Source organism: Xenia sp. Carnegie-2017, unplaced genomic scaffold, assembly GCF_021976095.1.
Source record: "Xenia sp. Carnegie-2017 unplaced genomic scaffold, XeniaSp_v1 HiC_scaffold_19, whole genome shotgun sequence".
In the NCBI taxonomy this organism is placed as follows: domain Eukaryota; kingdom Metazoa; phylum Cnidaria; class Anthozoa; order Malacalcyonacea; family Xeniidae; genus Xenia; species Xenia sp. Carnegie-2017.
This window is the reverse complement of record NW_025813481.1, coordinates 3,218,752-3,238,644: the sequence shown is the minus strand read 5'-3', so window position 1 is coordinate 3,238,644 and position 19,893 is coordinate 3,218,752. Positions and strand designations below refer to the sequence as shown.

General features: G+C 33.1%; 3 protein-coding genes across 12 annotated transcripts in view; all 3 read right to left on the bottom strand.

Annotated features, from left to right (window-relative positions):
- Positions 1 to 19,893, bottom strand: part of LOC124438771 — a 134,078-nt gene that overhangs the window by 62,849 nt on the left and 51,336 nt on the right. The window lies entirely within an intron of this gene.
- LOC124437975 (AP-3 complex subunit mu-1-like) lies at positions 385 to 14,839 on the bottom strand. Of its 7 annotated transcripts, XM_046987974.1 has the most exons (25): positions 14,708 to 14,839; positions 14,211 to 14,289; positions 14,025 to 14,130; positions 13,650 to 13,762; positions 13,418 to 13,539; positions 13,103 to 13,181; positions 12,832 to 12,863; positions 12,637 to 12,669; positions 12,283 to 12,331; positions 12,098 to 12,160; positions 11,806 to 11,872; positions 11,658 to 11,704; positions 11,541 to 11,588; positions 10,587 to 10,655; positions 10,262 to 10,303; positions 9,538 to 9,672; positions 9,124 to 9,250; positions 7,254 to 7,304; positions 6,945 to 6,985; positions 6,438 to 6,479; positions 5,733 to 5,867; positions 5,321 to 5,447; positions 2,547 to 2,648; positions 1,920 to 1,994; positions 696 to 1,568 (listed from the first exon to the last, which is right to left on the bottom strand). In XM_046987974.1, exons 1-16 carry the CDS (start codon positions 14,740 to 14,742, stop codon positions 9,655 to 9,657), a joined length of 1,002 nt encoding a protein of 333 aa, XP_046843930.1. In that variant the 5' UTR covers positions 14,743 to 14,839; the 3' UTR covers positions 696 to 1,568; positions 1,920 to 1,994; positions 2,547 to 2,648; positions 5,321 to 5,447; positions 5,733 to 5,867; positions 6,438 to 6,479; positions 6,945 to 6,985; positions 7,254 to 7,304; positions 9,124 to 9,250; positions 9,538 to 9,654. The 7 variants fall into 7 exon arrangements, with proteins under 7 accessions (XP_046843935.1, XP_046843936.1, XP_046843934.1 ...); XM_046987976.1 differs by lacking the exons at positions 696 to 1,568; positions 1,920 to 1,994; positions 2,547 to 2,648; ... (5 more) ...; positions 9,124 to 9,250; positions 9,538 to 9,672 and adding an exon at positions 10,895 to 10,945 and having other exon boundaries at positions 10,186 to 10,303; positions 14,708 to 14,838; XM_046987977.1 differs by lacking the exons at positions 696 to 1,568; positions 1,920 to 1,994; positions 2,547 to 2,648; ... (6 more) ...; positions 10,262 to 10,303; positions 10,587 to 10,655 and adding an exon at positions 10,895 to 10,945 and having other exon boundaries at positions 6,450 to 6,479; positions 14,708 to 14,838.
- Positions 19,304 to 19,893, bottom strand: part of LOC124437963 (AP-3 complex subunit mu-1-like) — a 105,538-nt gene continuing 104,948 nt past the window's right edge. For all 4 annotated transcript variants that reach the window (XM_046987943.1, XM_046987942.1, XM_046987941.1 and 1 more), the window contains one exon: positions 19,304 to 19,445. The gene's annotated coding sequence lies outside the window, so the exon portion shown is untranslated. The remainder of the gene's footprint in view (positions 19,446 to 19,893) is intronic.

The window sequence follows — 19,893 nt, the reverse complement described above, 5'->3', positions numbered from 1 at the left end:
TTATACCAAAGTCAGCAATCAGAAATTTACTATGTGCGTCTCGGAGAACATTGGAAGGCTTTAAATCCCGATGTAGAATAGGACGTGGGTCGCAGTGAAGATCAGCTAATCCTTTTAACATTTGTCTGAGAATTTCGGGAAGAGATTTTTGAAGATCATACAACGTAGAAGATTCCACAAAACTCTCCAACGATTCTTCACATAGGTCTAGTATCAAATAGACATAGTCTGTTCCAGTGTCCTCTTCTAAGTAGTAATAATTCACAACATATTTCGACTCTTTTGCGTTGAATTTGTTCAAGATTTCCTTTTCTTTCTGGGCAATAGTGATGCAGTTATCTCGACGTATTCGTTTCACTGCTCTGCCGTAACCATCCTTTTTAAGTCCCAGATAAACACGGGTTCCATCACTTCCTCTACCGATGCAAAACTCCTCAGAGATTATCACACGTACATTGTCTACATGCTTGACCTCGACATTGGGATTTCGTCCATACTTAATCAATTTTAAGAACAATTCTTTATGTTTAACAGATTCACCAATGTATTCTCACTCTGATGACAGCAATTAATAAAATGATAAAAGTATAAAATTAAGGTTAAGTAAAACGGAAACAACCAATGAACAGATTACTAAAAAGCTTTCTCATTAGTGTAAACTCTCTACCTTTTTCGTTCTTTTTCTTAATGATTTCTTGTAACTTGGCTTCCATCGACTTTCTTAAGTAATAACGCTCTTCTTCATCGTATATTTGCACCAGACGCTCCATGACGTTCTTTTGTTTTTCTATATTTTTATCTTTTGTGACCATCTCCAGATATGTTTCATATATAAATGTTGCATCTCCCCATTGTTCAAGTTTATCAAACAACTCCGCTAGTTCCCATAAAACAGCCAACACTCCATTCACAATTCCAGCTGAAGTAACAATTGACAAGTTCTTCATGTTAAGGTTGACGAAATCTTTACTAACGTTGATACCACCAACTTTTCTTTGTCGTTGTGGTCGATGATGCTGTTCATGTTGTTGCTGTTGAGATTCAATAAGAGAGAATCCTTTTCTATTATGCTCCAAAGATTGCTCATAATTTCCAAGCAACTTATTCAATCCTCCTAATGCAATATGGCAGAGATATTCCATTTTATCTTTCTTCATTGCGTCCTCCAATCTTTTAATGGTAGAATGAACACTCCCCAGGCCAAGGTATACTTGATGTTCAAAATATTCACTTTCAACTGTAGACGAAAACTTTAAGCAATGATTAAAACTGTTCAATCCTTCCTCCCAATTATCACAGAGGGTGTAAGCATTACCAAGACCAAAATAAACCATCATTTTAACGTTATTCTTGTCGGCATTTTCCAAACATCTTTTGTAGTTTTCAATTGCTGTTCCATAATCACCATTATACATACTTAAATCTCCTTCTTCAAAAAATGACATAGCTTCTGCTTGACTGCTGTATGAGTTTGATTTCTTCTTATAATGCACAGATTTATCTGAGCTCTCAGTTGTTGGTTCCATATTGCTTCTACTTGCCTCTGTAGAACTTTCCAACTCTGTTGTCTAGTTAATTTTGGGAAATTTACCTGTTTAATTTGACTATTACTATCACTTATTAGTTAGATGTTAAAAGCAATTTCTTTATTGTAACATTAAAATATATTTGCATGCGCCAAATATCAAAGATATACTGGCCAATACAATTCTTTCTAATCTTTTGCACACAGAAATTTCGCAAAATTTGTGGTTACTCTTCAAATTTGCACAAATATCAGTAAAAATTGATTTAATGCCCTACATACAATTATTAAAAGAAGGCGTTTTAACTTTCAATGACCATTTAAAACGACTTATTTCCTTCAAACACTTGCTTATCTTTATTTATTTCATTCTGTAGGTAAACTATTCCAGAACCTTCAAAATTTGATAAATATACCATCTTTGATTTAACATCTTTTAATTTCTTGACGAATCATATTAATTTCTAGCCTAAATGCAAAGTAAATTACTGTTCACTAAACCAAACTTCTGAATCAACCAATACAAAATATTTGGTCCAATTTAAGAGCAGTATACAATCAGCGTGAAAAAAATTGCTTGCGTGTCAACTTCCGCCCATTAGTATATATTTATACTGTCGCCTTTAGCTTTAACCTGAGAAAAAATGAATGAGACCGACCCAAGCAGAAACGTTAATAATCTAAACTTGTAAATAACCATGTTGTAAGATTTCCATAGACGCATAACTTTATTAATGGTGGTAATATCAGTGAAAACCTTAAAGTCTATAGAAACGTTTTACTCTGTATGTTTATCGCTTCCACATTTTTTTCTGATTTACCTACGTTTTTGGCGGAAAATATCTCCACCGCTAATGATGTAGATGGTTCAAAGATTGAAGGCAACTACGACATATAGAAAGAAGATGAAATATTTCATTAAACATTTTACTTATATTCAACTCAGTAACATCTTGACGTGTAGCTAGCACTTAATATTCTAGTGTATATAATACAATACAACTTAGTCTGAAAAACTTACAATCAATTTGACGAGCTTTGAGTGTTTAACAAGATGACAAACTTTGATATTGTCGTTGTTTTTGTACGCCTCAGATTATAACCATCAAACTGTGTCGAATACCTGTTTTGCAATATAGTCTATTTAAAAAGATCACAGCAGGAAGTACACTAATAAAAAGATTTTTTTGAGTGTTAACGCAGCGCGCTGCGTAGTGTAAATAAATATATGGAAAATTTACAAGTATTACTGTCGGAATAGAAAAAACTAGAATCCCGATGCAAAAAAGCTTAACATGAGATGTTTTCAAACTTTGTTTAGAACGCAGGAACACAAAACAGAAAAGAAAATTTTCTCATACATTTTAACAGTAAGAATCATTAGTTCGTTATAAGTTATAACATACTTTCAAGATATTGAAGACGCTGTGCTTTTTAGTTACTTTAACGGCATGTAGCTAGAGTGCTCAGTTCCTAATTTTTAGAACGAATAAATGCTTTCAAATATTATGCTATTTCAATAATTTCACTGTTGTTAGCAGAGAAAGGAAGATGTGTTATGTACTGCAGCAATTCTGACTAACTTTGTAAACTTTTCTATCAATTTTACTATTTGTTATTTAGTTTATAAATTTTTATTATGAAATGGTACATTATGTTAACCAAAAACTCCAACTCTTACTGCAGTTTAAAAAAATGTTTACAAATAATTGCTGCAAGCAAAGCAGAGAGCTTCTATATTTTTATGTGTGTACGATATCACGATTTTTATGGTATGTACATCCAGCAAAATATTATGAACGACGTCATGTTAAATTTTGGACCATTCATCAAGGTGATGAAATGTACAGAAGATATGTACAGGAACTTCGTTTTCTATTAGATATTTTTAGTTGATAAAAAAGAAATTTTGAACAGTATTGTAACAAATCAAACGAATTAGACTAACCAACGGTAAGACAAATGAAAAACCTCTTCAGACTATACTCGTAATACTGGTAAACAGTTTATTTCACATCAAAAGACACTAGTAAATAGTATAACCTGGACGATCTACATCTACAAACATGTTACGATACTCCCGGGTTCAAACCATTTACTTTATTGACTATTATTATCAATTATTAGTTAGATGTTAAAAGCAATTCTTCCTTGTAACATTAAAATATATTTGCAAGCGCCAAATATCAAAGATATACTGGCCAATACAATTCTTTCTAATCTTTTGCAAAATTTGTGGTTACTCTGCAAACTTGCACAAATACCAGTAAAAATAGGTTTAATGCACTATAAACATGAAGAACGTCGTGTTAAATTTTGCACCATTCATAAAGGTGATGAAATGTACATTTGATATGTACAGGCACTTCGTTTTCTATTAGACATTTTTAAGAATGTTATATGCAGTGCGGTGTTTGAAATTAAATGTAGATATGATCTTCGCACTTTGCTGGACAATTTAAACAATTGTCTGAAGAACCTGAAAAATTCAGGTGACTCAACGGGATTCGAACCCATGACCTCTGCGATGCCGGTACAGTGTATATAACATTCTTGCATACGACATTCCTTTCACGGGAAAACATGAGCCCAATATATTGACCTGCTCTCCACTGTGTGACTTCATAGCTCAGATGGTTAGAGTACTATACCTGCATCGCAGATTTTTTTAACAATGGTATTTAGAAAAAGAAAAAATACATGCTAAATACTTTAAACATATTCGGATGTTCAACAAATCAACGAAAATTTGGATGTGAAATATGAGATATGTTTTGTCAGCAGCTGGTTATTATGTGTTTTTTATAGGAAATGAATAGTGACATAGGATCTTTTACAGTTACTTGCTAATAAACCACTGTAAAATATTTTATAAAAATAAATAGCACAGACAAAACGTAGTATTTTTTAGTGATTACTTTACACTTACAAGCGTTAGTCGGTGGTCAACTGATTTCAAATGGCAGTACTAACCAGAAAAAGTCGTACTAACTAAGTATTAAAATGCCAATAAGAAGTAGGCACCGGAATATTATTCGATAGAAGCGCAGTCTATTTCAAGTATTTAGATGGGCTGTCCTGCTCATTTTAAAGGGCAGGAGTGAACACGACTAGCGTGCGATAACAGTAATAGTTCCAGAAACGCGAGTCAAGTGAGAGAGGAAAAGCATTAAAAACATTTGGTTGCTGAGACAATCACAATTTTTGAAATTGTCTTTTAAAACTGCTGAAAATGAATAAATACTGTTGTACATTAAAATGGGCGAAAATGGATAATACCAGTGTTAGCTTTTAACTTTGGTAGTTGGTTGGCGGTAAACATTGCACGTGACACAAACCACAAAAATACAAATTTAGAACTCTTACAATGGTAGAAAATTTAAAATGCACTTTTTGATGTCAACTACGACTCCTATATGATTATTATAGCGATAAAATATTAATTTAAGAAAAAAGTATGAGTAAATACGATATATAGAAACAATTAAAACACAACTGATCAAAGTTACACAATTGGGGCATAGAAACTTGCTAAAAAATAAGACGCTTCCTTCACGTTTCAAAAACTTTACAGTTTTTTTCGTATTTCATGTGCTTTGTCACTACAGTGTAGACACTCACGTATGTTCTGTTTTGTCATATTAAACTAACAAACTAATATAAATGATATCAAATCGCGAGTATTTTATATTCCCACAGGCTCACTAAAATTTCATTGTGTCATTGATGTATTTTGAATTTTTCTAAAAATGTTTAAAACTACAATTAATGTTGCGATTTAACTGGAAAACTTACTTTTTAATGCGACTTTTCTCTATAACTCTCTTCCTCTCAAACGAGATAAAATCTCTATTGGCAGGACCTATGAGCCAATGTTTGCAGGTAAATCCATAATGACCGTCAAGACTACCAATCAAATTCCCTGAAATTAACAATTCAATAAAACATTGTAAAAATCATACGATATTCAAAACTGCCGTGCAGCAGCCTCGTATGATCGTTTAGTATTTTTTGTGGATGAAACAACAAGTTGATAAACTGAATGATCGGTTTCCGCAGACAGAAATTCATTTTCAGGAAGAACATAATTAGAAATGTTGACAACAGATAAAATTCGATCGAAAAATCTCTTTCAAACTTAGAAATAATACCCAATTGCGACTTGGGAACGCTATGTATCATAAACGAGAATCAAAACTTTACATACGTTTAGGAAATTCATACGCTCTAAGTACCCAAGTAACACCAGAAAAACGGAAAGAATTGAAGCCACGTTGAATAGTGTAATGCCAATTTCTTGTTCGGACCAGCAACTCTATATGCTTAAAGCATCCATGTAACACTAGAAAAATAACAAGAATCCAAACCATGCTAAATTTTTTGGAAAAATGTACAAAATTTTCAGCTAGTGGAAACAAACTCTCTAAAACTAGATTCCCATTTGGTACTAAAAATTACAAATAACTTTAACAAGTCAGATTTTTCCTCCCTTCTACATTTAGAACGGTTCCCTTTTTTAACATTGTACACTGCACTCAGTGACTGCACAGTTGCTCCAGGTGAAATTTTTCTCTGAATATAACGTTATGCAATATAACATAACTTTTTTGCGTGTACAGTATTGCTGCATTGACGCAATTTTATCGTTCAACATCGTTGAAGATTGCATTCAAAACTTTGCTTTTTTCTTCCATGGTAAAGTTCAATTGCCACTGCAGTCACAGTAGACGATACATTTTTTGTCAAACATGTATACATGTTGAAAAAATACACAACAACTTGAATTATCTTTTCGAAAGCTAATCAAAACTTGTTCTGTCGAAGGATTAGGAAGGAGATTCGCGAATTGGTAACCATGCGTAAATGTTGTGTTGTGTTTCATTCAACAAAATTTTATGTTCTTATCTTATACCGTCAAGCTGTTGTGTCTTGACTCCTTTCATAGCTTGTAGTTCTAAATTACATCAGAAACCATATAACATTAGTTGGACTCAAGTCATCTGTTCAAGATTAAAATGAACACCAATTTTTACAACAAACCATGCAAAGTGTACCCCAACATACACATCAAACCATGCAAAGTGTACCCCTACATACACAACAAACCATGCAAAGTGTACCCCAACATACACAACAAACCATGCAAAGTGTACCCTACATACACAACAAACCATGCAAAGTGTACCCCTACATACACAACAAACTATGCAAAGTGTACCCCTACATACACATCAAACCATGCAAAGTGTACCCTTACATACACAACAAACCATGCAAAGTGTACCCTACATACACAACAAACCATGCACAGTGTACCCCTACATACACAACAAACCATGCAAAGTGTACCCCTACATACACATCAAACCATGCAAAGTGTTCCCCTACATACACAGCAAACCATGCAAACTGTCCCTACCTCCCCATGTACATCCAGTCTACCGACTTTCAATCCCAAAGCTGCAAATGAATATGTTTTGAAATTTAACTAAAGAAAAGAACGCTACCGATGAAAGAAGGCGAAAGGGAGACAGGTTTCTACAAATTTATGATGGTAGTGTTGCAGGCTGTTGCATGTTTATGATTAAGGAGTATTGATAAATAAATCATGTCTGAGGGAAGTTATGTTAACTTTGTATCATAGAGAACGTTTGGTTTGGGAATTATTTTAGTATATCATCCAATTATAACTGGTTTTATATACGTTACTCAGTAAAAAACCACTTACGAATCCAGTTGGTGTTTCTTACGAAGGTCGAACATCGCTTTTTAAAGATATCTGAAATATAAACATTGGAAATTAGACAAAAAGAAAGAAATGAAGAGATTATGGAGATATGCATTAATTCTTTTCATAAAAAAACCAAGAAAATAAACAAAGTTAAATGAAGATATGATCTTCGCACTTCGCTGGAAAATTTAAGCAATTGTCTCTTGAACCTAAAAAATTCAGGTGACTCAACGGGATTCGAACCCATGACCTCGGTTTGTGCCACACGTGCCGGTGCAGTGCATATCTTCATTTAATTTCAAACACCGCACTGCATATAACATTCTTTCATAAAATAAACAAAGATTATGATAAGAAGCAGTAAACTACAGAAAACCAACATACAGCAAGAATTTGACGACAAGAAACATAAGACGAAATGAAACGAGAGCAGTTTCATAAAAAGATCAGAGCAATTCTCACATCAGCACGTTGTTTAATTATGGTAAGAAATCAGATCTTTAAACGTGAATACCAAAGTGGAAGGGGGTAGTATCAATTATTAGAAAAGAGAATACAATTTAAGAATATAACTACAGTGATAGCAACCTGTGAAGATCGACCTTACTTTCTGACCAAGGAATGGTTACTGGGAAGATCGACCTTACTTTACTTCGTGAGCAAAAAATGTTGTGAAGAGAGATCTTGCTCTGCATGCAAAAAAATTGAATTTAATTAAATTATTTCAATCAAAAAAATATTTTAAAATAATTTCAACATAAATACGATACATAGAAACAATTAAAACACAACTGATCAAAGTTACACAATTGGGGCATAGCAACTTGCTAAAAAATAAGACGCTTCCTTCACGTTTCAAAAACTTTACAGTTTTTTTCGTATTTCATGTGCTTTGTCACTACAGTGTAGACACTAACGTATGTTCTGTTTTGTCACTACAGTGTAGACACTCACGTATGTTCTGTTTTGTCACTACAATGTAGACACTCACGTATGTTTTGTTTTGTCACTACAGTGTAGACACTCACGTATGTTCTGTTTTGTCATTACAGTGTAGACACTCACGTATGTTCTGTTTTGTCACTACAGTGTAGACACTCACGTATGTTCTGTTTTGTCACTACAGTGTAGACACTCACGTATGTTCTGTTTTGTCACTACAGTGTAGACACTCACGTATGTTTTGTTTTGTCACTACAGTGTAGACACTCACGTATGTTCTGTTTTGTCACTACAGTGTAGACACTCACGTATGTTCTGTTTTGTCACTACAGTGTAGACACTCACGTATGTTCTGTTTTGTCACTACAGTGTAGACACTCACGTATGTTCTGTTTTGTCACTACAGTGTAGACACTCACGTATGTTCTTTTTGTCACTACAGTGTAGACACTCACGTATGTTCTGTTTTGTCACTACAGTGTAGACACTCACGTATGTTCTGTTTTGTCACTACAGTGTAGACACTCACGTATGTTTTGTTTTGTCACTACAGTGTAGACACTCACGTATGTTCTGTTTTGTCACTACAGTGTAGACACTCACGTATGTTCTGTTTTGTCACTACAGTGTAGACACTCACGTATGTTCTGTTTTGTCATTACAGTGTAGACACTCACGTATGTTCTGTTTTGTCACTACAGTGTAGACACTCACGTATGTTCTGTTTTGTCACTACAGTGTAGACACTCACGTATGTTCTTCTTTGTCATATTAAACTAACAAACTAATATAAATGATATCAAATCGCGAGTATTTTATGTTCCCACAGGCTCACTACAATTTTATTGTGTCACTGATATATTTTGAATTTTACTAAAAATGCTCAAAATTACAATTAATGTTCCGATTTAACTGGGAAACTTACTTTTTAATGCGACTTTTCTCTAAAACTTTATTCCTCTCAAACGAGATAAAATCTCTATAGGCAGGATCTATGAGCCAATGCTCGCAGATAAATCCATAACGACCGTCAAGACTACCAATCAAATTCCCTGAAATTAAAAATTCAATAAAACATTGAAAAAGTCATATGATATTCAAAACTGCCATGCAACAGCCCCGTATGATCGTTTAGCATTTTTTGTGGATGAAGCAGCAAGTTGATAATATTGAATGATCGGTTTCCGCAGACAGAAATTCATTTTCAGGAAGAACATAATTAGAAATGTTGACAACAGATAAAATTTTGATCGAAAAATCTCTTACAAACTTAGAAACAATACCCAATTACGACTTTGGAACGCTATGTATCATAAACGAGAATCAAAACTTTACATACGTTTAGGAAATCCATACGCTGTAAGTACCCAAGTAACACCAGAAAAACGGAAAGAATTGAAGCCACGTTGAATAGTGTAATGCCAAATTCTTGTTCGGAGGAGCAACTCCATATGCTTCAAGCATCCATGTAACACTAGAAAAATGACAAGAATCCAAGCAATATTAAATAACAAACCATGCTAAATTTTTTGGCAAAATGTACAAAATTTTCAGCTAGTGGAAACAAACTCTCTAAAGCTTGATTTCCATTTGGTACTAAAAACTACTAATAACTTTAACAAGTCAGATTTTTCCTCCCTTCCACATTTAGAACGGTTCCCTTTTTAACATTGTACAATGCACTCACAGTGACTGCACAGTTGCTCCAAGTGAAATTTTTCTCTGAATATAACGTGCTGCAATATAACATAACTTTTTTGCCTGTACAGTATTGCTGCATTGACGTATTTTTATCATTCAATGTAGTTGAAGATTGCATTCACAACTTTGCTTTTTTCTTCCATGGCAAAGTTCAGTTGCCACTGCAGTCCCAGTAGATGATACATTTTTTTTGTCAAGCATGCATACATGTTTAAAAAAACACAACAACTTGAATTATCTTTTCGAAAGCTAATCAAATTTGTTCTATTGAATGATTAGGAAGGAGATTCGCGAATTGTTAACCATGCGTAAATGTTGTGTTGTGCTTTTATTCAACAAAATTTTATGTTCTTATCTTATACCGTCCAGCTGTTGTGTCTTGACTCCTTTAATGGCTTGTAGTTCTAAATTACATCAGAAACCATATAACATTAGTTGGACTCAAAATAAACACCAATTTGTACAACAAACCATGCAAAGTGTACCCCTACATACACATCAAACCATGCAAAGTGTACCCCTACATACACATCAAACCATGCAAAGTGTACCCCTACATACACATCAAACCATGCAAAGTGTATCCCTACATACACAACAAACCATGCAAAGTGTACCCCTACATACACATCAAACCATGCAAACTGTACCCCTACATACAGAACAAACCATGCAAACTGTCCCTACCTCTCCATGTACATCCAGTCTACCGACTTTCAATCCCAAAGCGGCAAATGAATTTATTTTGAAATTTAACTAAACAAAAGAATGCTACCAATGAAAGAAGGCGAAAGGGAGACAGGTTTCTACAAATTTATGATGGTACTGTTGCAGGCTGTTGCGTGTTTATGATTAAGGAGTATTGATAAATAAATCCTGTCTGAGGGAAGTTATGTTAACTTTGTATCATAGAGAACGTTTGGTTTGGGAATTATTTTAGTATATCATCCAATTATAACTGGTTTTATATACGTTACTCAGTAAAAACCACTTACGAATTCAGTTGGTGTTTCTTACGAAGGTGGAACATCGCTTTTTAAAGATATCTGAAATAAAAACATTGGAAATTAGACAAAAGGAAAGAAATCAAAAGATTATGGAGATATGCACTAATTCTTTTCATAAAAAAAAAACAACAAAAAAATAAACAAAGACTATGATAAGAAGCAGTAAACTACAGAAAACGAACATACAGCAAGAATTTGACGACAAGTAACATAAGACGAAATGAAACGAGAGCAGTTACATAAAAAGAACAGAGCGATTCTCACATCACCACGTTGTTTAACTATGGTAGGAAATCAGATCTTTATAGGTGAATACAAAAGTGGAAGGGGGATAGTACCAATTATTAGAAAAGAGAATACAATTTAAGAATATAACTACAGTGATAGCAACCTGTAAAGATCGACCTTACTTTGTGACCAAAGAATGGTTACTGGGAAGATCGACCTTACTTTGTGACCAAGGAATGGTTACTGGAAGGATCGACCTTACTTTACTTCGTGAGCAAAAAATGTTATGAAGGGAAATCTTGCTCTGCATGCAAAAAGTTTGAAAATATTTTCTTGAAAAACATGGCAAGACGTCTGTAAATCAACTGAGACGGGCAAAAATTAAAAAAAAACAAGTTTTACTTACATTTCCTTTGATGTTAGGTGACGATGTCTGAGATTGTATTCTACTGATCTAAAATTGTTTAACCTAACGTTAGATTCACATAACCACGTGATCGTGACAATTTCCTCATGAACCTACCTCCCATGAAAGCTTTTTTTTGATTGGATCAAATGAATAGGTACCAACTGAAAACATGGAACACAAGACATAAATGCTGATGGGAAACGACAATGAAAAGCAATGAAACATCAGACTGTAATGTTTAATATTTTATGAGTGTTTCTACCGTTTGTAGTCAAGTTAAGGTTGAGAACTTGTTTAGGAAATGGAACAGTCACGACAACATTCTCGATCTAAATAAAATATGAAAACAATGAGTGAAAAGACTTTGAAAAAGTTAATGTATACAATATTTGACTTGGTATGATTACGTTAGGACGATATACTTAGTTTTATACAAAATGCTTTGAGATAATACGTATGAAAAAAATGGACTAGTTTAAGTTATATCTTTAAGTTTATAAATGCAAGAAGATGCAACAGCAGTTTAATAAATTGATATGATTATAAATACATACATTTTTACCCATAACTGGTTTTGAACTTATCGACAATTCAAATCTTCCACTTCCACCCTGAAACTACCAAGTAAAAGACGATCATGAACAGTCGTACGAATTAAAACGCAGAAAAATCAAACACTTTAATTTATTTCAATCAATAAAAAACAAATATTTTAAAATAATTTCAACAGTTGATAAACCTCTTGAAACAAGACACGAGGCTTTGCAAACAATGATAGCATATTTACTCTAAACAAAAAAAACAAAAAATACCATCAAAATAGACAATTTCATCATGAAAACTGACATCTTCAAGGATACGAGGATTTGTAAAACACATGTTGAGATCTATAATTAATACAAATCTTTAATCTACAGATAAATTCAATTTTAATCTAGAGATATAAGAAAGTATCATAAATATACCAGGCATGCTAGATAATTTACAGTTACAGTCAATCTGAAAGAACAAAGTTGAAAAAAGGTAAAAAAATCTTTAAAATGTTGTACTAGAGAGTACATATAACAAAGTATAAAAAAAGGAAGGCACTTACAGTTCCTTGTATTTCTGAAAATATGGTGGAGGCCTACACAAAACAGAAAATTTTAGGAATTTAAACATGCCATAAGTTTTCAGTTCGTACATGTCCTTAGTTTTAATTTAACATCAAACAAAAACAACAAACATATTTTTGTCATACATCTTCCACAAATGAAACAAGAAATCCACAGTATTATAATGTTGTTACCTGTTTATCAATGATGGCATCAATGCTTTCAGCTACATTAAAATAAATTTATAACATAAATAGAATTAGAAATACTTAGGACTAATTTGTGATGATTAGAATTAATTGGAACTAATTATGAATAATTAGAACTAACAACTAATTAGCAATATTTATTACAACTAATTAACAAAAGAAAAAAGTTCACTCATCACATTACAACTAAAACAAAGCATAAAAAAGGATTTTCTTTCAAATTTCTTAATGGAACAATGTGAATATAACTACGTACCTCATTATTTGCATATTTTACACCAGTTCTCCTCCATGGATCATTGGACAATTGACCAGTTGGGAGATGACTGCTCATACTAGGAAAATATGAAATATTAAACTTAAATTATATGTAGAATGATCATAAATGTGTAAACTAAAACAAATTTAACTAAATATTGTAGTAAGTTGCATATAAAAAACAATGCAAATATAGAAATGTTTAGTGGTTTTACGGATTTGCTTTATATTTATATCTGATCCTTATATGAACAACATAAAGATCACTACATAAAAACATGGCTCATATGTTTACTATAAGGAAGGTTCTTACTTGCTGTCTCCAGTCACTTTATTAACAACATTTCTAACTATACTAGGAGGTCTTATCAACTCTTTAAGGACATTTGACTCTGTAGCAAGAGGGAATCCATTATCCAACATCTCTTCCAATAACTGAAGAATATAAAGATATAACATCATATTTTACATCACACAAAACAGAAAAAAATTGAAATTCTTCTATCTAACTGCTGGATTCTCTACGAAATACACTAATCTCAAACCTCATATACAATGACACAATTTTCTTTAATGATTGTTTCAGTACAGTTAGAGAAATATTCTTTGATCAAGTCAACCACTCGATGAAGAAATTCAATCACAAACAAAGGTGGAACTGGAAAGGAATGTTTTCAATTCATCAATAATAATAATCATGAAAGTGTTCACCACATGTTGATGATATGAAGGCTAAATTATTTTTATCTACCACTAAGAGTGCCTAATGCAATACTTTTTGTTGAGTGATAACACTTCTTTGCAATGTAATGCATACTTTTTAAATTAAAACTAGCAATCAATCTCTTGATTGGACTAGAGGTAATTGATTCAAAATAAACATTAATAAAACATTAACTAACCTTAATATAAACACAAACCTTCATTTTCAACAACAGAAACAAAGAAGAGATCATGGCGAAATATACTGATGAGATAACTGAATCCTTTTGCAATTACAGGAGGAATGTCTTCTGGAGAAGTAGCCTGAAAACCGTTCATGAAAATACCTTAAAACTTCTGAACCAAACAAGCACAAACAACAATTTACACATAAATTCATTTACCTTTCCCTGAGCTTCGAAGAAATAATCACAAACAGAGCGTCCCAAAACATTTCTCCAATGTTTTTCCAGAAATATATCCCTAAATGTACATGAAAAACATCATATGACCTAGTGACTCACAGTAACCCATTTGGTGTAAAGTTGTGATAACTAAACAATTGAGGAAGCTGAAATCATCAAAATGGCATCATCTAACTGACTTCAACACTATGGAAATTACAGATATCAGGTAATATCTCACGATTTTTATGACATTCTTTATTTTTTCTGGGTATTAATCATGTCACATGATACTTCTCATAATCTACATTCACTGGCTTCTGACATTGTTCAAGCTTTCCTTTAATATCTTACTGAACCTAGTCTCATTTTACCTCATTCAAATAATTGTAAAGTACTTCTCACAATAATCACAAGCTGATACGTACAAAACCAACAGAAGAGCTTTGTAAGCAACAAAAATATAAAACCAATACATATTGTCACTTCCGACTCACCCTGAATGGTTGATGATAAACAAACTGTGAATCATTGTAAAATCCACAGATAATAAAACCTATAAAAATGTATTTCTCCTTTACTTAACAAGCTTAATGGTTATAAAACTATTTTCATTTAAGTTCATTTCGTAAATATTTATTTATATTATTGCCAACATTTAACCAACATTTAAAAGCGATGTTTCCATTTAAAAAAAATTAAGATTCATGTAGTCATCTTACTTGTCCCCAGACCACTGAAGACTCAACGGCGTTTACCAGCTGGCTCATCTAACTTATCTTTAATTATGGTCGTGAAGTTTTCGTCTCAATCCCATGATCCTAATTGATAACAAGTCAATGAATTGGAAGAGTCCCAAACAGTTATAAAATATAACGACAGATGAAATACCATGCACTAGGTACAAGGAGAGATGTTCTGTTTTAGTCGATTTTAATTTTGTTTAGAAAAACGTATTTCGAGATAGGAATGGACCGTGACTTCCTTCATTTTTTATGCACATGCTACAGAGTCCCCGGAATCTACAAACTTGCTAAAACCTTAAACATAGACTGCATTCTGGAAAATAACTTTGTTCAAATCTTGAGTTTAATAAGTAAGTCTCATTCTACTTGCTACGAACGCCCTGCAGTGCGCTAGCTGTTCGAATTTTGAAAGCTTGTCATTTGCATCATACAATACGATTTATACCAAAATGCTGAAAATCTTCCTTCTTGGTAATGTCAATGTACATAATATCCACATCCTAATTAGACAACCCTTCTTTTGATAACGGATGCACTTTAGTGAAGTCTTGCTGGCGATGGTTATTATATTTTTATGTTTAAAGGCGTAACATTGACTGGTAAAGCCGCTGAATGCATTGCCAACAATCGTTCTTTTAACCAATAACTTAGTGTAGAAAGTTGGAGAACAAAACATGAACAAATGGCATTAAATCGATTCACAACAACATATTTGGAAAATACTCTCAGGCGCATATCATTGACTTGGTTTGGTTCTTCTTACACCTTGATATTTCGAGCAGACACCTCTTCTCGTCTGGGATTTTCTGTCGGTACAACAAGAAAAAAAGCCCAGAAATATATAATAAACACTTGCATATAAAACAATACATTCAAACGCATGGGCTTCGAAAAGTTGTGTGTGTGCCATGCTAACTATGTGGTAATTCAAAATAGTTAAACTAGTGTGATAAATTTTTTGATATTTAGTTCGATCTTTTTTTGTTTAACTGCATCATGTCATCCTCATTGAAAAGTTGGCACATCTGTACAAACCAGGTATTCCATTTTTTATCAAATCTTATAAAAAATGCTCACAATCTAAAAATTGGAGGTTTCCGAACACACATAGCTTCCCGACTCCGGAGCCATTTTTTTTGTAGAGCTAAACGATCAAAAATGAGGAAAAAATGTGATTGACAACATGCAAAGACGAGTTGCATTACGAGCGAGTTGTTGTTGACAAAATTATGAGATTAATGACTTGGTTTACTGCATTTATGTTTAATTTGTAGTTTAAATAGCCATCAAAATAAAAATAATTTGATAAAAATTCTTCTCTCAAGACGAAAAGCTTATCATTAAATAACTGATAACTCGCGAATAATTGCAAAAATTGCCTTTTGCAAGGCAAGGCATGAGAAATATGGATAAATTGACAAATTGACTTGGTACAATTAATGAAGTTCATTGTAGAGATGAATAAAACACGGGATGTAGTCCAGACTGTTGTCTATCCTGCTTTTAGTTTTCCCGTGTTTTGCTAAAGTTTTATTTAGGGAAAATATCATAACGGGGCGATTGACCTTTACAAAATTCATGCCCGCAAACATGCACGAAGCAACTTTGACGACCACATGCAACATTCAACTTGAGCCATCAAAGATTATGAATTTTTGTCATATCATAATGAGGACGTTTGTTATAGAGAAAATACAGAGATGTTCACTAAAAATTTCTAAAGATTCTCCAAGACAAACTCTCTCATCACTTGTGGTGCAGCAGAGTCAAAACCAACTATATCAAGCATTCCAGGATCATCTGGGTCAGCAATAGTGAAATCCTTTGATGTCATGCCAACCACAATGAGTTTGGCATCATGAATCCCTGAATGCTGACGATATTTTGCGAGAGCCTCTCTTGGATGAACATTGCCATAATATGTTTCAGAGTCTGTGTAAACAATAAAGACATCAATCTTCAAATTTTTGTCAATGGCATAAAGCATGGGTTGAGCACACTCTGCAGAGTAGTTCATTGGCTTCTGAAAAATACAATATAACATCTTTTGCTTTACACTACATACTTTAAATCTTTCAAGTGTTTTGAACAACTTACTTCATTATAATTTTTCAAAACTTCATCCAAATTCATGTAACTGGAGATCTTCAACGGAACTATTTTATGACGAAATGCAACAAATTTGCAATATTGTTCTGTTCGTGCTGTCATCATAGCCATTGCAGCAGAAGCCTCATGAGGTTTCATTATGCTTGCACCAATACATCCAACGCCTTGCATCGAGCCACTTACATCCATGGCTAGCATGTAACTTTTACCTGTTGGTTCAACATTCTAAAATTGTACAAAATAACATGAAAAATGCAAGACAAAAAAAAGTAGAACACATGAAATTACATCTCATCAGAGAACTTCAGAAGATGCAACTTACATGTGAAAAAGACCAGCTCAAATGATTCATAATGTATACCATATATATATATACCACACAAGAAAAAATACTTACAATTCGTATAGAAAAATCAAGTAATCTATAACACATACAATTGTATGTGAATATAATCAGTACACATGATACATAATGTAAATAACATCTTTCGCAAAGAGGAAAATTGTGTCACAAAAATTGACTGTGTGTTCTGTCTACCTTAAATGATAAATAAAATGCTTTCTCTAATGCTTTGGTGATTTCTACATTGGCTTTCCATTCTAGAGAACCTTTCTCATCCTTCCCTGACTGATACGTTTTCAAAGCTAATAACATATTAAACGGATGAATACATGCAATTCTTAGCAGATCCTTGTTTTGCAGTTTAAAACAAACATATTTAACTTGAGGTGATCCTTCAGCAAGCAAGCCAATGGAAGTCATTTTGTTCAAGTTACGTATCATTGCAGTCATTGGCAATTATTGATTCAGAAACTTTGCAATGATTGTATAATGAATTTTCAATTTATAAATTTAATTTAAGTAAACTGATGGAATACCATAGTTGTAGTACAAACAAAGGGTCAAACATGATGATTATCACTAACATAAGCAATGACGTTAGAAGTTAGGAAAGCAAACTTAAAAAAAATCAAAAATATGATATAATGCAAAACAATGCGTCATATGTCTTCCGGGATTAAAGAACACACCTCTATCGACAAAAATTCACACATCTTGAAACACTTCCTAAGTTTCGATCCTCACCTAATTGCAAATTACATTATGACGACGCCTGTTTTACAGTTCTTCGCGCTGACAATTTCTCTCTCACTATTAAAATTAAAGAAGGTCAAATCTGAACTTAATAAGCAGGTTCACCGTGTTAACATCTTTTTTAGTTTGTAAATATATTTTATATTCAATGTTCATTCACTTCACGTATCATCCACTTTTTATATATTAATTACTTGAGAATGATTGTAACTCTACACTTATCTCTATTGTCTGTAAATAACTTATCGAATTTCATGTATAGTATACAACATTTATGTAACATAGCTCATTTATTTTGTTCGCACTGACGATGGCATAAGATTGCCTAAACATGTTTGCAAGAAAAAGGTTTGTTCTACACATTCAATTTAAAAGAAAAAAATATCAGCTAAATTTGTAAATCAGTCCAGTAAGTTAACACTGCGATGATTAAAAGTTCAGAAATGTAAAAAGGAAATGAAAAATGAAATGTTTTTACCTCTTTGGAATTAAACCAACGTGTTGGAATATGTTCTCGAACAAGATTATGTTGATTTATCAGTTCAACCATTCTTGCCTCCTTTTGCAATGTTTTTACTTCTTCAACTGCCCGAAAAAACTCCAACATTGCAATGCTATTCTCTCCAATTGGACGATGTGGAGTTGTCTTATCTTCAGGAAAGAAATATTCGAAAAGCTTCTGCCAGCCATAAACAACATATTTCATTATAACAAACAACTCATCAGAAACATCAGTTTCTTCTGGCTTGAGATGAATTAACCTTGCAACATCCCTATGTGACCATCCTTTAACCTTTTGATATTTGGTGAGATCCATGGCCAGTTTCCATGGATCTTTTTCTTTGTACCATCGTTTTATTGCATTCCTTTGGGCACGACCCCAACCTTTGCCAGGCTTACTCAACACCTTGCAGAACTCAATAAACATAAACAAATGAGTCGAAATTTGACAGATTTTGGTTAAAGCCTTGTATGCTTGTCTTTTTGTGGCAAGATCTCCCTTCCGCGCACAAACAGCGAGAGAAAACATGATGGCCTGCTGTCTTGCGGTTCGTCCTTCAATGCTATACTTCTTTATTTCATTGACAACTTCACCACCTCTTCCTGCTTGCAAAAGATTGGAAAGGACTTGCTTATTTTCTAAGCCTAAAGTTTTTTCGTCAACATAGGAGGTTGGTGTTTCACTTCCCAACACCAAAAAACGACGAAACCTATTCATATCATGAAGTTGATTTTGAGCAACATCTTCGTTCTCTTCCATATCCAATCCATCTTTCAAAAATACTAAATTCGATGTATATGTAAAAAAATAAAAAAAATAAATACTTAACATAACGACTTTCACAAAAAAAACGATAAAATTTTATTAATTTAGTGATTATATCGTCTACCAAGCGGAACCAAAAATATAGTACGTATTGGTAGGTAGTGAGCGCACCCTTAGGTAGGTAGTGAGAGAACAGCTTGGACGCATCTCTTGAATATTGTCACGGAGCCATCATTCAGCCAAATCATCGAAAATAAAACTACTTTTTGGTGCTTAATGGATATCCCTAATTCAATGACTAGACATATAATCATATCCTTTCAGACAAACACATCAGCTCTTCTTTTCGTTTTACCACATCATTTTGCTTATGTTTAATTCTTACTCTCCTACAAGCCTAAGATTTATGATTTAAGAGTGACAAAGTGTCTTCACTTTTCTTTCCATTGATTTCTTCAAGTTGTT